Consider the following 14,118-nt stretch of genomic DNA (forward strand, 5'->3'; position numbering starts at 1 on the left):
AGAATATAAATGTAACTTTTTCTCCTGAACACATAAATCCATCTTCAGCATAAAGTAGTTTTGGAGATGTATACTACCCATTCTCATGTTAAGCTACGTTAAGGCATGTTGCAAGTTCCAGATTCCTACTTCAGGAAGATGTTCCCCTAGAGCATTTGCTACTCTACAAAGGAACTGAGATGCACTAAATCAGATATACATTTTGTGGCTCTCCCCACACAACCCTGCAACATGCATGCATCCATGAATGCACACACACAATATGAAAAGTCAATAGCAAAAGAATACCAGCAACAAATACATATTAAACCAGGGTTTTATTAAATCAGAATATGCATGCCTTTCCTTTTTTTATTCCTTCACGCAAACCAGGAAGTTGCAATGAACCATAGATTTTCACTGCGCACGAACCAGGAATTATGATTAAAAACTTCCAAATAAGGAAGCATCACAAGTTAAACTTAAAACATCTCACATTCTGACTTAAAAATTGTGTGAACACAGCCACTGCGTGTGACTTCACAAGAGGCTTGGAGAAAAACCTACGGTAGATTTCAACAAACATCCTGTAAGTTACCATTTATACCAAAGAGCCAGTCCCAGCAATGTGGTAATGAGGTTTAGGTTTCTCCAATGTGAAAACATCAAGCCAGAATTTTAAGTAGCCCTAAAATCAAATAGGTATAATTGACACAAATAATAGAGTACACCTGCAACTTATGCTCACTTTACAACGCAATCACACCTTGTGGGGGGAGGGTGCAGAAAGAAAGAAACAAACAAACCCGCCATTCCCCATTTATTTGTTTTTCCCCCACCCACGCACCCAGCAGGTTTTCCTTGCTTATCAGACTCCAGGTAGGCTGTGGGAGTGAGCTCCCAGGGCACTCCAGCAACCTCCCCAGATCCAGGTAACCAGCGCTCAGCCTTGTGGGGAGAAGCAGTTCCAGGAGTTCCAGACTTTGTGCATTTCTGCCTTTGTGCATGGGATCCCAGGAACCAAGCCCTTGTGTAAGTGGTGAGCCAAACGTACTTTAAAAAGTGCATTTATATTCCTCTGATTCAAATGGGAGCGTTCTTGGATATCTTTCTTGAATCACTATCACTAGAAAGTGCTAAACATTTGGTTGGATTCTGCCCTTTTTTTAACCAAAGCACAAATAAATTGGAATGTAAGGTGTACTGCAATATAGAAATATAAATTTTACTTCTAAGTATTTTATATAAGTAAATACAAAATATCTGGGTTAAATTCTTGAGTTTAAATATTAATAATGTTTAAAAACAATAAAATAAATGCACATTCCCAAAGGTGGGCTATCTACGGTATGCCTCCATTCAATTTAGAATTACAGTTGAGCTTTAAGACTACACCGAACAGGAAAGCTCTATACTCACATGCAGTCAACACAAAACAGTAATTTATTTTTTTTCTTCTTCTAAAGGAACCAAAATTCACATAAACCATTCAAACATTATAAAAATACATATTGGGGAAAGGGCTCTCTGCACAACTTGCATTTTTAAGACAATAGGGATAAGCAGAGACTAGACCATTTTTGGTTGGCCTTGCTGACCAAGTCAAAAATTTCAGTCACTCACCCAGCAAGGATTAGGAAGGCAGGGAGTTAACTTGGACACTGCTGCTTGAAGATACCTCAAGCACCCAAGGAAGACCCCTCCTACCAGCCTTTGTCACTCCTACGGTCAGCAAAGGGGGATACTGGCTTGGTCCAATCCCAAGTATGGGGGCGGAGGACAGGGATCCTCACCCACCACTGCAGTGTCAAAGTTCGAAGGCTGATTGGTAATCATTCTCACCAGAGGGCAGCACCACACTCACCAGGAAAAAAAATACTAAAACCTGAAGATAAACAACATTAAAAGAAGCCTCCAGTCCCTATAAATATTTTGGTGACTTAGATTAAACTTGCTTTAACTAAGGGATTTAGAACTTTTTCAAAGTTAATGCAGACTCTTTCTTCAATGGTTCATGCTGCGCTACCACTACAATGTTAAAAAATGGCAAACTGTACAGGTGTCAGAAGTTTAAGAGCAATGATTAAGGTTTCTAATTTGGCAACATCTATTCTTATATTGATAGATTCATGAATGCCAAAATCATAAAAACAGACAACATCTGCCACTAGCAGAAATGGCTATACAGTACACTGAGAGAACAGGCAGAACAAGGAATCTGGTCTTCACCAGTCACGAGATTATCTCCAAGCTGTCTTTTTACATGCATCTGGTCGCACAGCAGACTTACATGGTACCCAAGCTTATGGTGAGAAACATATATATATATATATATACACTGGTTGGTTACTCTAACTACCTTTCTGTGATACACTATTAATAATTTCTTCCTAGCATCACAATTTCTGTATGTTTTACACCAAAAGTTCATTCTCTTGAACCAATACAGCAACAACTAACTAAAGCAACAGAACAAGAACTCAATGTTTGTACTGTTGGCATAAAATCTTGCAAACACACACTAGTATACACCTTATCCAAGTTATGTGCCCTGTAGTTAAAAGCTTCTTAGACTTGATACTTAATAACATTTAGCATCAAGGGTTACTATCCCCAGTTGATTTACTTGTGCAACAAATAAAAGATCTGCTGAAACCCTAGCAAGAGAGCATACATATATAATTATGTCCATTGCTTCAAATTATACCACCCAAAAGCAAAATCATTTAGCTTATTTGATAATGAACTCTGGTCAACTGAATTAGTATCACTGCACTACGAAATAACTTCTTTCAAAGTCCTAAAGAAAAATGGGGGGGGGGTGTCAATATACAACTCTATCACTCAGTTTTAGTTATTGTATTGTTTTAATTTCTATACTAACTTCCTAACACTAGCTGCTCAAGTCAACTCACAATGAAACCAAGTTAACTGATGACTGATAAACCACTGGTTTTTGAAAATACTGACAACTGAACTTTTTTAGAAAGGTAAAACTGACAAATGGAAAGAAGTGGGTTTAAGGCTCAGCCTACCACTGTTAACATAATGCCCCAAACAGAGCTCAATTCACTGGTTTTAGTGGAAGACATTTAAGTCAATGCTCACTTCTCCTATTGAAACCAATGGGATTTAAAGACATTTCGTTTCACTGGAACATACCCAAAGTTCCAGCCAAACACCTCAAGACACTTTTCCAAGTCCATCCTGAATCTGTTTCAGGTTCTATTGTCTTAGTGTCAAACTAAGCCTTGTAATTTGTCATCTTGCTAATTAAAACCCTCTACATTATTTTAAATTTACTTCTCAATTGTGAAGTACTAAACAGGAATTAGTGCAAACGGAACTGTTCATTATCCTGTCAATGAACACACTAGTCACATGATTTTTACAAAACACCTTTGTGTGTTGCTTGCAGCATGTGTGAAGAGGGTAGTTCAAAGAAGAAAATTATCCATTGGGATTCTCTCAAGCTGTGTTAGAACAAAGCTAGCATGCCTATTTTACCATGCTGATCCATGTTTTTGTAGCTTCTAACCTAGTCTAATGCAGTACACTTTAAATGGGGCTGCCTCAAAGAGGACTTGGAAGCTTCATCTGATGCAAAAGTGGCTGTTTGCTTTCTAACAGGTGTTGCAAGGCACACCCACAAACAACTTGTGCTGTGCAAAAGCTGCCTTTGTGCTTCTGGTGCAATTCAAGGTGCTCATTTTAAGATTTAATGTCACACCATGGGACACACATAGCTAAGGGACCAGCCCTGCTCTGTATGCATTCTATGCCAAATAAATTTAGTGTTAGCAAGGGGAGGAGAGGGCCTTTTCTGCTGAAACCCCATTGTTCTGGAATGCTTTGTCCATTCAGGGAAAGAAATGATCTTCTTCAGTGTTCGGTTGATTGTTTTTGGCATGTTCAGTGTTTATTTTATTTGCTGTTCCAATTCACTGGCTAGAATTTTTAACTTAAATGTACTTTTATTTTTGTAACCTGCATTGAGCTATTTGGAATTGCAATGTTGTATCTAACTAAAGCAATGTGCACAAAGTCACAGCCAGAAGCACTAACCAACAACGCATTTTAGCATGCATCAAAACAGCTTTTAAATGGAAAATTAAGTTCATACGCCATAAATGCAGTTCATATGAATACAGAGGTCTGTTCTTAACCTGAAACTGTTCTTAACCTGAAGCACCACTTTAGCTAATGCGGCTTCCCACTGCCACCGCACCGCTGGAGCACGATTTCTGTTCTCATCCTGAAGCAAAGTTCTTAACCCAAGGTACTATTTCTGGGTTAGCAGAGTCTGTAACCTGAAGCATATGTAACCTGAAGCGTATCTAACCCGAGTTACCACTGTATATATTTTGAATCTATATGAAGATGAGCTTTAGAAGGCAACAGGTTTTAGAGGTAATTAATATTTATTTACCTACAAAAATAGACAGTAAGTAAAATGTACCTTTCTTACACAGGAAGATACAAGTTTTGGAAAGAGATGAAGTTGTATTCTAGTTCATCTCAGAAAGAGTGCTACTGCTCTGTGCCAGTTATGTTTGATTTGACAAACCGTATTTTTTGCTCTATAAGACTCACTTTTTCCCTCCCAAAAAGTAAGGGGAAATGTGTGTGCGTCTTATGGAGCGAATGCAGGCTGCGCAGCTATCCCAGAAGCCAGAACAGCAAGAGGGATCGCTGCTTTCGCTGCGCAGCAATCCCTCTTGCTCTTCTGGCTTCTGGGATTCAGAATATTTGTTTTCTTATTTTCCTCCTCCAAAAACTAGGTGCGTCTTGTGGCTTGGTGCGTCTTATAGAGCGAAAAATACGGTATATGGAAAATGGCTTCTGCAGAAGAATTTCCTACCTAGGAAGTCACCAAAATTCAAAAATATTAGTAACTGCTATCAACTGACAACAATGTTGAACCATCTTTCACTCTCATTTTGCATCTGAGGAGAATAACACTGAACAGCTTCTTATTTCTTTCTGCACAAATATACAAAACTTATTCATCTTTTTAAACCAAAATCATGTTACCACTACAGAAGACTAAAGAATAAACAAAGTAGTGATCCATAATAGGTAAGTCTTTCCACATTAAACCAGCGTGGCTGGCCCTTACCTAAAAACACTAAATCACATAGCTCCACTTAAAATTGTTTTGAATGCTGACACAGAGAAGTAAAATAGCTTTTATTGCAACTCTACAATTCTATGATTCTATGCACCATATCATGTTGTTGGGCATGTGCATTCTGAACTCAATCTTGACAAATGATGTGTATGCACCAACAGAAACTGATGCAACGACCATATATATTTTGCCCAGCAATGGCAGCAGCAAGTTTCAGTTTCCATTAATAGTACATATGGTCCTAACAGCAGCTGAGTGACATTTCTTTAGTATGAATAAGTTTTAAGTTTAAGAGCATATTACAGGCTCTAAGTAGTCAATGAAATTCCAGGTTTAAAAACCTATTTGGGGGATACAGTTTGACAGATGCAGTATATCTTGGAAAGTTAACAATATTTTCAGTCACATTATATCATGCACAAAGTTACTGAACTCTGGTTTTCCGTGGCTTACATGTTGACTCAGAAGTAAGTACCACTGTGTTTAATGGGGCTTGCAGCCAGATAAGCATGCTCAATGATTCCTGTGTGAGATTCTTATGGCCCACTACACCTAAAAAAAAAATACACCCAGTAGAGACAGTAGCAATTCCTTCCACACACCAAGTTCTTTATTCTTTGCCAGTCCCAATATGGAACTTCTTCAGAGATTCCCTCACCACATACATGAGCCTATGGCCAAAGTTTTATGCATACTTTGAAAATTCCGCTAGGATTTGCTCCCAAACATATGTAGTCAAGCACACCATTAAAGCATTGATTTTTCTTTTCAACTATCTACATGTTCACAAAGCCTCCAAGATGCCTACTGATATTACAGCCTAACCAATTTTATGATATTAAGCTAAATGACATTAGTCTAAGGGGACAGAAGAGGAACTTTAACATGGACAAAGAACACATTATTAAATTATGCTACCAAGAATGTGCAGTAATTGCTAGCCAATGAGGTACCGTTACCTATAATCTTGTGATGATCATTACTTCATTAGCACTGCGGTATCAACTTTTTAGTATTGTGACAAGTAGTTCTATGAAGTTTGGATTTTCTAGTACTTGTAAATAGATTAACATCTAACCCAATAAAATGCAGCCTCATCAATAAAGCCATTTCTTCAGGATGAAGAATCACAATGAAGTCAAGTCTTTAGAGTCTTGTCATTTTTCATCCTAACAGGTTTTAGTTATTCTTTGGTTTCTTCTCTCTGTAATTTATTCTGTAAATAGTACACATATGAATTATCTGAACCGATTGCAACCTGTCAACAGAAGAATGGCAGGTTTTATTCAGGAGACACAACTGATTATACACCTTGCACAATAAAAAAGCAAGATATGCACAGCATGTAAGTCATCCTCAGCTCTCTTGAAGCAACACAACAGAGAAGCTTTCTTCATATTCATTTCATCATCATAAATTTTTAATACATACTAAACTGAAATCTGTATTTCAGAGATTAGTAAAAGACTCCACACACTTAACTAGCCAATATACTGCAAAGAGAATTTCTACCTGATTCAACAGGAGATACTAATTACCATATCTCTATGATGCTACCAAGCCAACTGGAGTTGAAAACCAAAATCAAACTGTCAAAGTGATTATACTTGCTTTTCTGATATTCACTGACCCTAACGTTGTTATTGCTTTTGGCCTGCTAATAGAACCTTAACGTATTCAAGCAAACCCACATTATCTCTGGATTGCCACAGTCTTTCCTTATTTGGCTAACATTATGAGATTCCAATCAGACTCCTATAAAACTTTAACATGCACAAAGCATCCATTTTGAGAAAACCTCACAAGTGGTATTCCTTCCATTTTCACTAAAACGTTAAATTTCAAGGAGTTGGCCAAACAAAAACAAGGTAAAATCGCTATAACTATTTTACAACGATGGGGGGGGGGCCAAAAACGCGCATACCAAACACGAATTCGAGTTTGCGTTTCACACTGCAGAACTAGTACCGTTCAAGACCTGTAACACAAGTTTTGTTTTGTTTTTAGAGAGAGAGCATGCGAACTATTTAGGATTATTCGGGAGGAGAGCGAGCTTGAGCAGTGAGTCTAATATTTTGGAAGGGAGTCGACAGCGTTCACACCGGGGGCAGGAAACGGCAGCCGTTCACACTGCGGGACAGGCAGCCACTTCCATCACTGCCAGAGGTTGCCCCCTTTTCTCGAAGGTAAGGAAGGGACCTTATTCTCTCAATTCCTGGCCATATACTGGGGACGAATGGGGGAGCCCTCGAGCCTCCCTCCCGGTAGTCGGCGTCCCCTTCCCCCCTCGGAGGAGTCTCCCCACCCCACGCCTCACCTCAAGCCCTGCCAAGTGCAAGAGAGGAAGGAAGAGGAGCCTCGCAATTGTCACTGCCTGCCGGGGGCGGGCGAGGGGAGGCAGGCAGGCAGGCAAAAAAGCAAGGCCCGGCTCCCCGGCCTAACCAAGCAGGGAAGCACCCTCCTCCTCAGCAAAACACAACATTCCTACGGCACAAACAAGGATGCGCGCAGCCGGCCTGGCTCCTCTCTAACGGCCGGGAGGCGGGAGGGAGAGAGAGGGGGGGGTCCTTCCCGACGTCTTCCTCGTTGCGCTCTGAGGGAAGACGGATGTTTGCTGGCATTTCCCACCCCTCACACAAGCACCTCAGGCGGCTGCCTCCTCTACCCAGCTCCCCGGGCAGCGGAGGGCTCCTTCCCAGCTAGGCCCCAGCAGCCCCCGGGGGCCAGAACACAGACCTGGTGCAGCGCGGTGAGCCCGTCCACATTGGCGTAGTTGATGTCGGCGCCTCGCTCCAGCAGCCGGAGCACCTCGTCGGTGTCTCCGCTCGAGCAGGCGGCCAGGAAGACGGCGCCGTCGTCGAACTTCACCTTGGTCTTCTTGCGCTTCACCACCGGCGGCTCCTGGTCGGTCTCGGAGCCGATCCAGCGCTTCAGCTGCTCGTTCCGCTTCTGCTTGGCGTCCGCCATCTTCATGCCCTGCTAGGCTCTGGTTCCCTTCTTCTCCCGCTCCCTATCGCCTAGCTAGCTATCACTCGCCCGCCCGCCCTGCCTTGCCTCGCCTGCCTCCCTCAGCGGCGGCGCTCCGCACCCAGGAGGAGGAGGAGGAGGGGGAGGCGGGGAAGCCCAAGCGCCGCCTGGTTCCCACACAGCACCGCGCGGCCGAACGCTCCCTCGCAAGCTTTGCGCGCGCGCGCTCCCTCGGCCCCGCCCACAAGCGCCCCAAAGCGCCGCCCGAGAGAATCCCCCGCGCGCCTGCTCTTGCCTTGCCTTGCCTGCCTAACTAGTTAAGCGCTGGGCGGGGCGGGGGCGGAAAGAGAGGAGGAGAGGAGCGCCCGGCTTCTTCCGCGTAACATCTCGCGAGAGCCCCCGACGAGAAGCGGGCGGCGAATGAAGTTGGCTCTTGAGGGAGATCCGGGCGGTGATTGGAGGGAAGAGGCCGGCGCTGATACGAGCGTGCCGCGGGAAGCGGGCGGAGGCGCTGCAGTAAGGGCAGCAGCAGCTGCGGCGGCGAGGGTGTGAGAGCAAGTCCCCGTTGAAGTGGATGGGATTTAGTTGCTTCCCGAGCGAAGGCTACATGGCGAGCCTGTGCAATTCCCTTGCGGGGAAGCGAGTTCCATTGACTTCAGCAGGGTTTTACCCCTGAAGGAAACGCGTGCGCTTTAAATTGCTGCAAAGTCCCTGGAGTGAGCAGTTGCAGAGGCAGGAAGTGCCGGCTCGTGGGCGATGTTGGAAGCGGAGCCGCTACTACGAGCCTGCCTCTGCCGGGCTGTCTCGGCAAGCGCTGCTTTTGCATCCGCTCTTGTATTATACATGTGGGACAAATTTCGGAGGAGCAGCAGCGATCCTCAGCAAAGAATCAAAAACAAAAAACGGGGCGGGGGTAATAAATCTGTTAATTACACAGTATATCGGTCTTTAAGGTGCTCTCAAAATGGATGGGTTGGTTTTGTGTTTTTAATCGAGCTTTCGAACAGCGTACATGATGAACACAGTAGTCAACAATTCACAAAGAGGTTGCTTCCAGTTTTGAGACACACAAAAAATGTAAACAAGCCATGTGTGCAGAAGGTTGGGCTGCAGTCTTCCCTGCAGTTAAACCTGGGCGTGCCCTGCCCTGACCACAACATACAGTACATAGTCATAGCTAAGATTAATGCTCTTGAGGTATGCAGACTGACACTGTGGATGTCATTTAGAAGTCTCACTGTGTTTAATGAAGCTTATTCCCTTGTAAATGAGGCTTACTCTGGTATCACTCCAACTTTAAAACATGAGATTATATATACCTTCTTTCAAAAGGTACCAATGTTCAAACTGCCTGCAGACAGCAAGAAAGGTGTGTTTATGCAGGGATCTCATAGTGTTGAATGGGGTTTTACCATAAGGCTACTAGTCCTTTCAGCATTTATGTGAGATTACGGCTTCAACTATTAACTATTCCATTGGATTAACTTAATACATTAATAACTTCTCGATAAAGATTCTCTTTATTTATTTGTAGTCGTTTTATGTTGTTGTTTAGTCGTTTAGTTGTGTCTGACTCTTTGTGACCCCATGGACCAGAGCACACCAGGCACTCCCGTCTTCCACTGCCTCCCACAGATTTATACCCTAAGCCAAAAAACATACTACCAGAGCTGCTTACAGAGACTTGGTGAAAAGGCAGTCAATTTTGTTCTGCCTTTTGATTACTCTGATTAATCAAACAGATTTCCATTATGTTTACTTGTATGCAAATTTATACTGATTTAATCAACCAACTGAAACTTACATGACTAAGCAACTAAGATATGGTAACTGAGTGACACCTAAAACTCATTTGAATATCAAGTTGTTGTTATTTTGTAAGAACGGGGTTGATCCTTAGCAGATGCCAGATTGGTGGTTTAGTGACAGAATGACTGTTTGCTACATCAGGGCCAGATGCAGTGCTTGGCCAATATAGAACATCCTGTTTATGAAAGCAGGTGTGCTGCAGTGGTTAAAGGCTGGGTTGTGGAAACACAGGTTTGAGCCCTGTTGGAAGTCTCGGCGCAATTCGGCTTGCACTGCAGGCTTATGTACCTGCATGAGAAAGGATAGAGAGGAGCTTCCAAGTATCCTAGACTATACTTGTGCTCACCTATTGATCTTGCTTCAGGTTAGACTGATACTCTTCTGTTGCTGATCTGACCTCATTTCCTCCTCCATGTCATCCTTATGAAAGCAGGCATACTTGGAACACTGTTCTGCTGAGATTAAAGAATAAGCATGGCTCTTCCCATCTCCACCTTAGAACTAGGGATCTTACATAACAAACATGTATTTCCTGTAAAAACCACCACCACCATAGCTTTCTTATTTTCCAAACCCAGAGTTTCAGTGTGATTATATCTAGGGTAAGGTCCAGCAGAGGTTTTGTATTAAAATTAATTTCTGCTGAATGTTTCAATTCCAAATGCCATCAAGCTCCTGCTCACTAATGAAGTTCAGTTTGCCCTTAAGCAAGGCATTATCTCTTAATCAAACCTTGCAGAATGGTTCCGCCCTTCTTGGATGGTCATTTCCAGAAAGTGATGCTTGGACAGTTCTCTTTGGCCCCATGGAGACTTCAAGGTGGAGTTCCTCAGGGTTTGATTTTATCACCCATGCTGTTTAACATCTACATGAAAATGCTAAGTGGGGTCATCCAGGGCTTTGGAGTACAATCATACCTCATGTTGCGTTTGCTTCAGGATGAGCATTTTCAGGTTGCGTCCTGCGGCGACCCGGAAGTACCGGAAAGGGTTGATTCCAGGTTTTGCCGCTTGTGTATGTGCAGGCGCTCAAAATGACATCATGCACAGTCATGGCGAATCGCGACACGCGCAGACGCGGTTTGCGTTCTGCTCAGGTTGCGAACCGGGCTCCGGAATGGATCCTGTTTGCAACCAGAGGAACCACTGTATGTTGTCAGCAATATGCTCATGGCACACACCTCTTTTTCTCCTTTTCATCTGCAGTTGTGGCAGTGAATGTGCTGGACTTGCCTCAGCAATGGACTGGATGAGAACCAATAAACTGAAGCTCAGTTCAGATAAGACTGAGGCAATGTTAGTGGGTGGTTCACTAGACCGGATGGATGGGAGGTTGCCTGCTCTTGATGGAGTTACACTGCATCTGAAGGAGCAGGTACATAGCTTATGAGTATTCCTGGATCCATTGCTGTTGCTTGAGTCTCAGTTAACCTTGGTGCCACAGAGTGCCTTCCATCCATCACCTTTGGCTGGTGGCCCAGCTGTGCCCCTATTTGGACAGGGGTAGCCTAATTTCTATCATATAGTTTCTGGGTCCAATTCAAAGTGCTGATTTTGACCAATAAAGCCTTAAGTGGCTTAGGACTGTAAGGACCACCTCCCCCATATGAACTGAGCCAGGCCCTGGAATCATCATCTGAGGCCCTTTTTTGTGTGCCTCCATGAGAAGTTAGGAAGGTGGCAACACGGAACAAGTGTTTTCTGTAGTGACTCCCCGTTTGTGGAATGCTCTCCCCAGGGAGGCTCACTTGGCACCTTTGTTACAGATCTTTAGGTGCCTGGCAAAGCATTCCTCTTCTCCCAGACCTTTGGCTAATTAAACAATTATCTTTAAACTGGAGGTTTTAAACAAACTTTTGTTTGTTACTATCCTGTGCAGTTTTGTCTTTTTATGTTGTAAACTGCTGTGTGATCCTCAAATAAAAGGTAGTATAGAAATAGAATAGAATAGCATAATATAAGGTAATAATATAATATTATTAATTATAAGGTACTATAATAATCTTATGTAGCCATTCTGAGCACCTAATAAAAATAGAGATTGGATGATACCAATACAACATAACATAAACATATGTTGTGCACTTTGGTTGGGTCTAGCAAAATGCCAACAACACCAGCAGCTTTTCTCACTAATTATGGGATTACGTAACATCGTTCTGGATGTTCCTCTCGTCCTCAGAATAAATTGAATCAGGCAAAAGCCAAGCCTTCACTTAGTCATTCCCCTTCCTCCTTGCCTATATCCAGCAAGCCTGCAGAGGTCAGATCAGTCAGACTGGAGAAAATGCTTGTTCAGTGGTCAAATCCCAATTATAAAACTCCCTCCCGAGGCAGCTCTGCCTGCTTTTAATGAATTGATCAATAAGTAAATCAATCATAAAAATTATTCACAGAATGGGGATTTGTGCTCTCTGTTTTTAAAATGTGCAGGAACAGGTAGGTGTCTGTTTATTTGCGAAGACAAATGAAAACTAGACCTTGGACTCAGTAAATATTTTCTGAATAATTGACTTTGTTGAAGGCTAATTAACCCTGGGCTCTTTTACCACAGAAGTGCGCTGGTGAAGCTTGTGCAATCATCCAAAATCATCGAATCCAAACTCTGTTAGGCTATGGAAACATTAGTTAAGCTCCTCCTTCATTTGCTTCCTGAGCAGCACTAAGCACATTATTAGTGCTTAACAAATAATAGAATCAGCAAACCAGGATATAAATGTTCTTCAAAAATGTTCGCAAAAAAATACAAACACAGAGTGAGAGTATGTAAAGCAACTGCACTACCTCTGTTCAGGAGAGTGGGAACATTTTTTTTAAAAAAAAGAAAGAAATGCAGCTCACTGCTGTAATAGTGTTCTACATTATGTGTTCTCCTCATATTAATTATGTATTATTTTTCTGTCCCAAGATAAATTGTACTTTAAAAGAGGATTAGTCTTATTCATCAAGGGAGGGACGCAGGTGGTGCTGTGGGTAAAACCTCAGTGCCTAGGACTTGCCGATCGTATGGTTGGCGGTTTGAATCCCTGCGGCGGGGTGAGCTCCCATCGTTCGGTCCCAGCTCCTGCCCACCTAGCAGTTCGAAAGCACACTTAAGTGCAAGTAGATAAATAGGTACCGCTTTATAGCGGGAAGGTAAACGGCGTTTCCGTGTGCTGTGCTGGTGCTGGCTCGCCAGAGCAGCTTCGTCACGCTGAGCACGTAACCCGGAAGTGTCTCCGGACAGCACTGGCCCCCGGCCTCTTAAGTGAGATGGGCGCACAACCCTAGAGTCGGACACGACTGGCCCGTACGGGCAGGGGTACCTTTACCTTTATTCATCAAGGGGAAAGTGAACTAAATGGTTATAATAAATACTAAATGTAGAGAGTTTCTAAATAAGTACAGTTGCTGTTCAGAGTTCTCCAGTTGTTGAATCCCCCCTCCCCCCCAGCAACATCTCTTATATGCAACATAGATAAAGATTAAAAGGTGATTCATATTTCAGTGGGGAAGGTAGGATCTATCAATGTTTGCAGACTATTACCAGCCAAGAATAAATAAGACTCTTAAAAATATTCATCAGATTTTTACACCTATGCTTTGCAATCCTTTGTAACTAACTAAACCAGATATTCCCTGCAAATTTCTATCATTCCTCTGTTAACGTGAGTCGCAACACCCAAAATCAAATGTATTTGACTGGCCTTCTTTATACCTAGAGCAAAGTATACATCAGGAGGCTTTAGTTTGCTCAGAATCGAGTCTACACGTCCAGAATTAGTGCTAAACACATTACTTCTAAGGGACATGGGTGGCACTGTGGGTGCCTAGGGCTTGCCGACCAGAAGGTTGGTGGTTCGAACCCCCATGACAGGGTGAGCTCCCATTGCTCGGTCCCTGCTCCTGCTAACCTAGCAGTTCGAAAGCACGTCAAAGTGCAAGTAGATAAATAGGTACCGCTCTGGCGGGAAGGTAAACGGCATTTCCATGCGCTGCTCTGGTTCGCCAGAAGCTGCTTAGTCATGCTGGCCACATGACCCGGAAGCTGTATGCCGGCTCCCTCAGCCAATGAAGCGAGATGAGCGTCGCAACCCCAGAGTCGGTCACGACTGGACCTAATAGTTAGGGGTCCCTTTACATTACTTCTGGTAAATGAACTACCATAGCCTCTAGACTCTAGGGGGCCGTGAAAAATTGTGTCCCAGGCTTTTTAGACTCGTCTACCCATGTACTATCTGAAACCAAAGGGGC

The 14,118-nt window shown here is 43.2% G+C and overlaps 1 protein-coding gene and 1 long non-coding RNA gene across 8 annotated transcripts in view; one reads left to right on the forward strand and one right to left on the reverse strand.

The window, feature by feature from the left end:
• PPP1R12A (protein phosphatase 1 regulatory subunit 12A) overlaps positions 1–8,268 on the reverse strand; it is a 93,365-nt gene extending 85,097 nt beyond the window's left edge. For 2 of the 7 annotated variants that reach the window (XR_014224159.1, XM_082240973.1), the window contains exon 1: positions 7,847–8,265. Coding sequence is in view for 6 of the 7 variants with exons in the window: in XM_082240973.1 (XP_082097099.1) it covers positions 7,847–8,083 (237 nt within the window). In the remaining variant the exon portion in view is untranslated. Of the gene's footprint in view, positions 1–7,846 lie in introns of all 7 variants that reach the window. The other 5 variants (XM_082240974.1, XM_082240975.1, XM_082240970.1 and 2 more) reach the window with 5 other exon arrangements.
• LOC309542328 overlaps positions 5,464–14,118 on the forward strand; it is a 32,304-nt gene continuing 23,649 nt past the window's right edge. The window contains exons 1-2 of the long non-coding RNA XR_014224205.1: positions 5,464–6,978; positions 7,118–7,296. This is a non-coding gene — a long non-coding RNA (uncharacterized lncRNA). The remainder of the gene's footprint in view (positions 6,979–7,117; positions 7,297–14,118) is intronic.

Source organism: Podarcis vaucheri (genome assembly GCF_965113315.1).
Source record: "Podarcis vaucheri genome assembly, chromosome: 10".
Taxonomy (NCBI): Eukaryota; Metazoa; Chordata; class Lepidosauria; order Squamata; family Lacertidae; genus Podarcis; species Podarcis vaucheri.